Here is a 9039-nt window from a genome sequence, read left to right as displayed (position 1 = left end):
AAATATGGGTTTGAAGACGCGGTTTTCGGGTTGTCCAAATAGGTTTTCTGCACACAGTTTTAAGGGTGTCAATTTAGTCTTTCAGGGCACAGTTTTAGGGGTGTAAAATTAGGGTGTCAAGACACTGTTCTGTTGGTGTCAAATTAGTGCTTCAAGGCACTATTTTAGGGGCATCAAATTAGTGTTTGAAGACACTGTTTTAGAGGTGTCAAATAAGGGTTCGGAGAGTTGGTTTTAAGGGTGTCAAATTAGTGTTTGAAGACAGTTTTAGGGGTGTCAAATTAGGGTTTGAAGACAGTTTTAGGGGTGTCAAATTAGGGTTTGAAGACAGTTTTAGGGGTGTCGAATTAGGGTTTTAAGACATGCTTTTAGGGGTGCCGAATTAGGGTTTGAAGACATGGTTTTAGGGGTGCCGAATTAGGGTTTGAAGACATGGTTTTAGGGGTGCCAAATTAGGGTTTCAAGACAATTTTAGGGGTGTATTAAGTAGGATTTCAAGATAGTTTTATGTTTTAAAGCCTGAGTTACAGTTACAGAGTTGTTTCAAATTAGGATGTCAAGCAATTAGGGCTTGGCCTCGCCCTCTAAATCCAAATTCGCAATTCATATTGACAGTAACAAATGACTTCCGAATCCGAAACTACTCGTTACTCCTTGTACTATTCTGAAATAATAGTCCAACAAATGAAAAATCAAATTTTATTATTTGATCTATTGAACCAGAAAGACAGCATGCTGGCACATTTGGGCTGCCACTTCTCTCTCCGGAAAATGTTTTTCTTTTTAGTTCCAAATGGCTTACTTTAACTAAGATCCCTCGCCGTACATTCGCCAAAGGTAGAACTCTTGTTGTTTTTGTGCCTTTCAGTGTCGTAAATCCTCGCTGCCTTGGACCAGCTGCCTCCTTTCTAGCTACCCTGTGTTTCAGGCCTGTGTTAAGGGTCAGAGTTTCAAAATAAGATATCAAGACAGGGTTAAGGCCCTAAAATAGTGTTTCAAGCCTGAATTAGGGCTTTAGAGTAGGGTTCTCAGGCATGGGTTAATGTTTCAAGTGAGTGTTTTCCAGGAAAAGGTTTGGAAATATCACATCATAAAATATATATATATATATATACACACACACACACACACAAAGGCTGCAGAAAGTCAACCTCATTTAATGGTCAAATGTTACCCTACACACATTAAGTGTGTGTGTGTGTGTGCGTGCATGTGCTGAGTCAGCTTGTCACACGTGGAGACAAAAGTGAGTATGTGGTGTCGCCAGAGGGCACTGAGATGATAAAAGTGCACACGCAACTACTAAAATGTTGCCTCATAAAGGGGGCAGACCTCCACCAAGGCCCAACAGTCCGAAACAGGCTCATTAAAAAAAAAAGAGAGAGGGGGACATTTTTTTACTTTCTGCATACACGACGCATTGCAAATTGAAAAATACATTTTCCACAATATTAGGTTCACCTGCTATTATTGTGAATACTTCTTGGTGGTGGCTAGACTATATTTTAACATGAAGTAATTAAATATTTTGTAGTCTTTTTAGCTATTATATGGAGCATATTTCTAAAATAAAATATATTTTAGTCTTTTGAGTAGTCATGTGAAAAATATTTTGAACAAATATTAATCTGAATAGTGTAAAAATACTACAAAACACTATAAAGAATAAAATCAGTACATATAAAATAATGAAGTTTTTTTTAGTCTGTTAAATCTATTATTAAATATTATTAGTATGTGTGTATATTTATAAGAAAAAAATACAAATTCCTTAATAGAAATCAAATTAATACATATTTTTAAAAATACAATAATGTATAAATTATTATTAGATGTATACAGTGTGTGTGTGTATGTGTAGTCTAAATTATTTAATTAAAACTACAATGTAGTTTTTTTAAACTTTTTATTCTTATCTTTATTTCTAAAAATACAATTGTGATTCATTATTTTTGTTTGTCTTTTAATATATGTATCCTACACATTTAAATATATATATATATATATTTTTTTTTCATTCAAATAAAAAGTGTACTTATTTTTTTTCAATACAATTTTAAGATTTGTTAAAGATAAATCCTCATTAAGAATTTTGTGTGAACAAATATACATATATATTTTATCATAATTTAAAAAGCTACAAACATATATATTTCATTTTTATCACGTGCAGTATATAAATGTCTCTGCAGGATTTGGCTGACTTCACTCTCAGGATGACGAGGCAAAAAGGAAGGACTGCCCATATTTAGTATTGTTAACACTTCATATAGTATGACTGTACAGTCTGTTATGGAATGGATGTTATGGAGTCTATTATGGATTGGCTATCCTTCATAACTACCGTTCTTAGTTTGAAGTAGCCTCTACCAGTCAGATTTGATTCATGAGAGAAGATGAGGAGGAGGGATGAGAGAAGATGGAGTAAAAAAGAGAGAGAGAATCAGAGAGAGAGGGTGTGAGTCAAGCCTCTGGCGAGCAGCCAGTCTTGAACGACCTTTGCAGAGGAAAACACTTTTTTTCCCCCATGCACACAAACGTCACGAGCCTCCTTCCTGACAGGATGTTCCCCACGTGAACACCATGGACTTGTTCTCCTCGTCTGTGCCGCCGCATCTCAGCAGTCCCTGCATCACCACCTGCACGCTGCCGCTGCTGAGGAGGGGGAGTAGAAGTAGAAGAAGGTCCACGACGGTCCTCCTGGAACTTACTAGACGAAAGAGCACCTGACAGACGGGTAAGAATAATCAATTATCAATCTAGATAGTGCCCCCCCCCCCCCCCAAGAGCTTAAAAAAAAATAATAATAAAAAAAAAAATATATACAGCCCCTGAAGCCAGTTTTATTTTATCAGCATGAAATTTGGTAGGCATATCTATCATGAATAGACCTACAAAAAGTCAAGAAGCCATGCCAAAAAGACACAGGAAGTCTGCCATTTTGACTCAGAGGCCATTGTAGGTTAATTCTAGCGCCCCAAGAGAATTTTTTTAAATTCAGCCCCTGAAGCCAGTTTCACCTAGCAGGATGAAATTTGGTAGGCATGTCTATCATAAGTGGGCCCGCAAAAAAAGTCTCAAGAAGCCATGCCTGAAAATACACAGGAAGTCTGCCATTTTGACTCAAATTGGCCATTGTAGGTTCTTTTTGGCAGTAGAGCCACAAATATGTCTCAAGAAGTCATGCCTGAAAACAAAGACACAAAAGTTTGCCATTTTGGCTCCAATCGGCCAAAAGAAAGTTTGGACTCTGTTTTATTGTTTGTTTTGTGTGTGTCGAAAATTCAGCCCCTTAAGCCAGTTTCCCTTGGCAACATATTTGCTAGACATGTCTATCATGAGTATCCATCCGTCCATTTTCCGTTCCGCTTATCCTCACTAGGGTCGCCGGCATGCTGGACCCTATCCCAGCTGACCCACAAGGTAACTCAATGTGCTTTACATGATTAAAAGCATTTAAAAACAAAGACAAAAAAACAGCTTATAAACATTTAAAACAAAGAGAAAAAATAAAAATACAATTAAAACAGCGTACAGTGCAATAAATATTTAAAAGTGGAAATGCTCTAAAAAGCATGGGGAAAAAGAAGAGTTTTTAACCTGGACTTAAAAATATGCACACTTGGGGCTGACGTCACTTCTGTTGGGAACTTATTCCATTTGTGTGCAGCATAATAGCTAAATGCTGCTTCACCATGTTTGCTTTGGACTCGGTACGCCACTATTTGACGTGGGTCTGTCGCTCTCAGAGCTCTACTGGGTTTATATGCCATTAGCATTTCATTCATGTATTCAGGACTTAAACCGTTTAGTGATTTATAGACCAGTAGCAGAACTTGAAAATCTATTCTAAAGCTGACTGGAAGCCAGCGTAAAGACTTTAGAATTGGAGTAATATGCTCTGACCTCTTTGTTCTGGTCAGAACCCGAGCTGCAGCATTCTGAATGAGTTGCAGCTGTTTTTAGGGAGTCCAGTCAGAAGACCATTACAATAGTCAAGTCTACTTGAGATAAAAGCATGGATGAGCTTCTCCTGGTCTGCTTGACACATGGAATCCTTCACTCTGGATATGTTCTTCAGATGGTAGAAGGCAGTTTTAGAAATTGATTTGATATGACTGTTGAAAGTCAGGTTGGAATCTATCAGAACACCAAGGTTTCGGACTTGGTCTTTGGTTTTTAAAGCGAGTGACTCCAGGTATTTACTAACAGCAATGCTCTTTTCTTTATGGCCAAAAACAATTATCTCAGTTTTGTTGTGGTTTAATTAAAGAAAATCTTGGCTCATCCAATTATTTATCTGTTTTAGACAGTAGCACAACATCTCAATTGAACTGTAGTCATCTGGAGAGACTGCTAGATATAACTGTGTGTCATCTGCATAGCTATGATAGTCAAAATTAAAGTTCTGAAGAATTTGACCCAAGGGTAGCTTATACAGGCTAAACAGGAGGGGTCCAAGAACTGACTCTTGAGGGACCCCATAGGTCATTGCCATTCGATGAGATTGAACACTTCCAATGGTTACAAAATAACTCCTTTCCTCCAGGTATAACCTGAACCATTTAAGCACTGTTCCATTTCATCCTACCCACGTTTCCAGCCTCTTCAGCAATATATTATGATATACCGTATCAGAAGCCGCACTGGGGTCCAACAAGACCAGAATTGACACCTTCTCCAAGTCAGTATTCAACCTTATATCATTTAGCACTTTGATTAGAGCAGATTCTGTACTGTGATGACAGAAACCTGATTGAAATTTGTCAAAAAGTCCATCTAAGTTCAAGAAATTGTGAGTTGATTAAAAATAACTTTCTCAACAATCTTGGCTATGGAAGGGAGATTTGGGATGGGTCTATAGCTTGCTAAAATGGAAGCGTCCGGCATTCCGTTTTTTAGCAGAGGCTTAATGGCAGCTACTTTAAGAGCTTTAGGAAACTCACCTGACTGAAGTGAGCAATTGATTATTTGCTACAAATCAGCTAGCACAGACTTCGCAATAGCTTTGAAAAAGTCAGATGGTATTGAGTCAAGATAGCCCATCGATGGTTTCAGCTGCTGAACCGTGTTCTCTCCACATTTTTTTGGTCAACTGTATCAAATTCTGACATGGCAATAGAGTTTTCCCTGTGTGGCTTCTTAATATGTAGTGTAATTTTATCATTTTGCTGATTTGTGCTAATATTTAACCTGATGGATTGTATTTTTTCACTCAAATCAAATTCATTGCATTTATCTGACGTTAGGAGTTCTGGAGCTATCTGATTCAGGGGAGCTGTGAGCTTGTCAACCACAGCAAACAGAGTGCGAGTATTGTTGAAGTTCTTACTGATGATTTCAGAAAAGTGTTGCCGTCTAGCCCTGACTAACTCTTGGTTAAAATTACAAAGACTGTCTGAAGAGGTCATAGTCAATTTGGAGTTTAGTTTTCCTCCATTTACTTTCTGCTTTCCTACACTTTGATTTAGAGGTCTTTACCATCATTGTGCTGCTCAATGGTGTTCTAGGTCGCCTCAAGATTGCCTTAGTTTTAATAGGAGCGACACCATTCATGACATTTGAGATTTCACAGGTGAATTTATCCAAACGTTCATCAACTGTCTCAGCATTCACAGTTTGTGGCACAGCAATGGTCTCCATAAACGTAGTGGCGGTACTGTCATTTATGTACCTTTTCTTTATACACATAGAGGTTGTCTGAACTTTTGGAATAATCTGTAATTCAAAGAATAGGCAAAAATGATTCAAAATAGGCATATCCTTAATGTCAATTGATGGAATTTCAACATCCTTAGAGATGACCAGGTCTAGGTCAGGTAGACTTTAAAAAAAAAAAAAAAAAAAAAAAAAAAAAAAGCCTCAAAAACAGATGCTTGAAAACACAGGACGCGAGCTATTTTGGTTTACACGGCCATTTTAGTGTCATTGTGGCCATTTTTGGTCCTTCAAATACCATCTCCTTCTAGAGATTTAGTTCAATTGCTACGAAATCTCAAGAGAGAGACGACTTTAAATTGGTAAAGTTTCGAGTTTTGGTCATTGCGCATGGGTGGAGCCGGGAAGCAAAATTTGATCAAATGAAAATGTATGTTCGGTTGATTTATTTATTATTATTATTTTTTTTAAACTTAAATTATTATTTTTTTTTATTATTATTATTATTTTTTGCCCCCCTTTTAAAAATTCAGCCACTGAAGCTAGTTTCACTTAGCAACATGACATTTGGTAGACATGTATATCATGAGTAAAGCCACAAAAAAAGTCTCTCGAAGCCATGTCTGAAAACACAGAGGAAGTCTATCACATCTCCTTCCCTGGATGGCGTGTGGATGAGATTGGCTGTGTCTATTATTGTTCATATGGATGAGTGAGTTGTGTAACATGTGCTTCTCTTCCAAGGGCCTCTCGACACAAATAACTTGACTGTTTTGGGTCCAAAAGACCTGATCTGAGGAAAAAGTCTGGATCCTACCAACCTCTCCATCTTCACTGTGCAACCCTTATCCATTCATCCATCTTGTTTTTGTGTGGTTTTGGGACAGTCCAGATTTACTGTTGGCTGTCAAAGAAAGGCAAAAAAGAGCAGATGTTGTCACAAATGAAAATGTCCAGAAGCACAACACACTGAAAAGCACAAACAGTGACAGCAGTGAGACAATAGCAAGCATGTGGAGATCACTCTTAATGTTTCCCCACGGTCTGCGTCCTTCAGAGGCAGCATTTGAAGGCGAAACCCCCAAGTTGAAACCTTAAACCTGCCTTGAAACCCTAACTCGAACCCCTAACCAATTCTTGAAGCCCTCATTTGAAATCCTTATCAATTGTTGAAACCAGAACCTAAACCCCCAACCAATTCTCCAAAACCTAACATGAAGCAATAGCCATGCCTTATACCTTTATTTTTAAACTGCAACTGTAGTTTCAAACCCAAACCCTGTATAGAAACCATAATTTTAACCCCTAACCAATTCTCGAAGCTCTAATTTGAAACCCTTATCAATTCTTGAAATTCTCAGAACCATGCCTTATAACCCTACTTTTAAACCATAATGTACAGTAGTAGTAATTTAAACCAATTTTCGAACACTAACTTAAAACCTTTAACTCTGACTTGAAATCCAAATTTGAAACATTATTCATGGCAGGCCCCCCAACTATTAAATACAACCTTATTTTAAAACCAAAGCGAACGTTTTGAAAACGAAACTCGAAAACCGTATGCCTGGCTTGAAACCAGACGCGCGGCGGGTGCTCGGTATCTCGTTGCCGCTGCTTCCTGCAGACAAGTGCCTCACTCTTGTTCCGCTGCCCGCACAGTACACCCCTAAGGCGCGGCACTGCGCAGTCCTGAGCGTGCACAATGTCTCATCAGTGTCTCTTGTGTGTACTTGGAGTGGCGTTCATTTGTTTTGATTTAACACCAGCAGCCAGGCACCGCAGTTCGCCTTGTCAGCAGCGGGAAAAACACACAATTGTCCTTCTCATGATGGACAATCATCGACACTGACAGCAGCAGGAGATGTTTTAGTCTGTTTTCAAACAAGACTGAACACTTAACCCTTCACGCAAATCCCAACCAATTAACACTGACTTGAAAGCCGTATTCCAATAGGGAATATATAATATAACATATGTCGTATACCGTGTGTACATAGATGTAATGCCCTACCACAATGAATTTCCTAATTTGAAACCCTAACCCTGGTTTGAATCTCTCATTTTAAACCATATTCCTAACTTGAAATCTTAACCTGGACTCATTACACGTCTTGAAACTGTAACTTGGAACCCTAAACATGTCTTGAAATCTTAATTTGCAACCCTAACCCGGCAGTGAAACCCTAACCCTTATTTGGCACATTAATCCAGTCTTGAAATCCTAATTTGAAACCCTAATTTGACAATTGAACCCAAAGTGGATCCTGAAACCCCAATCCCAAATTGTTTTTAATGTTAATCGTGCCTTGAAACTGTACTTTAAAACCGTAACCCTTGTTTGAAACCTTAAATTGAAAACACAACCTAAGTTTGAAATCCTAATTTCAAGCCTGAACACTGTCTTAAAACCCTACCTTCAACCCATAATCAAAACACCTAATTTGAAACTCTACATTGAAAGTCCAACCCTAAACCCCAAACCCAAAGACTAAGTTGACACTTTAACAATATCTTGAAACCCTACTTTTAAACCACAGCCTTAGTTTGAAGCTCTAATTTGCTTTCCTAACTTGAAACGCCAACATTGCCTCGAAACGTTAATTTGAACCATAACTTTAAACCATGGCTGGTACTTTGGATTGCTAAACCTTGTTTGAAACACGAATGCAAGCCTGAAACCCGAACCCTTTTTTTTTTTTTTTTTTTTTTTTTTTTAACCCAAAGCTCTAACATAAAACCCTAATTTGAAACCGTAACCTGGCCTTGAAACCCTACTTATAGATGCTAAAGGTCTCTTTCCTTGCTGTGCAGCTCCATGTGGCCCCGGAGCTCTCAGGACCAAGCAGGTGATGCGGTGGCGTCGAGGCGGTGGTCCCAGCTGGCCCCGCGTTGCCCGCCGCCCCCCATCAGCGGTAGCAGTGTGGGGCCCAACCCCACCTACTTCCATGCCGCGTACAACGTGAGAGCCGACGAGCACTACGGGAGGCCGCCCTTGGTCGGGATCGGTCAGGGCGACGCTTCCGTCCCACCGGTGCGCAGGAGGGGGGCGCTGGTGGTCCACCGTGACGTCATCTTGGCCCACCAGCAGCACAAGAGGCTCAACACGCCGCAGGCCAGGAGAAAGCGATGGGAGTGAGTTATTTATTTCAATTTTTATGAAACCCCAAAAGTTTCAATGCAATGGGCGTCAATCATCCATGTATTTTCGTTATTCGCGGTCTGGCCCAATCCCGATACACCGCAAACAGCCGGGGTCCACTTTACCACCATAATGATCAACATTAGAATACAGTAGCGTAGTAGGCCCGAGTGTTCACTGAATACGGGGCAGAGGTTTTATTCCTAAAAAAGTGTATTTAATATAATTGTAAGCCACGG

The 9039-nt window shown here is 39.3% G+C and overlaps 2 protein-coding genes across 2 annotated transcripts in view; both read left to right on the top strand.

The window, feature by feature from the left end:
• Nucleotides 1–2701, top strand: part of nacc1b (nucleus accumbens associated 1, BEN and BTB (POZ) domain containing b) — a 33616-nt gene extending 30915 nt beyond the window's left edge. The window contains exon 9 of the mRNA XM_061770680.1: nt 2563–2701. The gene's annotated coding sequence lies outside the window, so the exon portion shown is untranslated. The remainder of the gene's footprint in view (nt 1–2562) is intronic.
• cacna1ab (calcium channel, voltage-dependent, P/Q type, alpha 1A subunit, b) overlaps nt 2602–9039 on the top strand; it is a 141512-nt gene continuing 135074 nt past the window's right edge. Inside the window, exons 1-2 of the mRNA XM_061770677.1 lie at nt 2602–2737; nt 8473–8793. Coding sequence (XP_061626661.1) covers nt 8477–8793 — 317 coding nt within the window. The 5' untranslated portion in view covers nt 2602–2737; nt 8473–8476. The remainder of the gene's footprint in view (nt 2738–8472; nt 8794–9039) is intronic.

The sequence above is a fragment of the Phyllopteryx taeniolatus genome, chromosome 4, assembly GCF_024500385.1.
Source record: "Phyllopteryx taeniolatus isolate TA_2022b chromosome 4, UOR_Ptae_1.2, whole genome shotgun sequence".
NCBI classification, from domain to species: domain Eukaryota; kingdom Metazoa; phylum Chordata; class Actinopteri; order Syngnathiformes; family Syngnathidae; genus Phyllopteryx; species Phyllopteryx taeniolatus.
The sequence above is the reverse complement of the archived record's forward strand: the minus strand, read 5'-3'. Positions and strand labels throughout refer to the sequence as shown.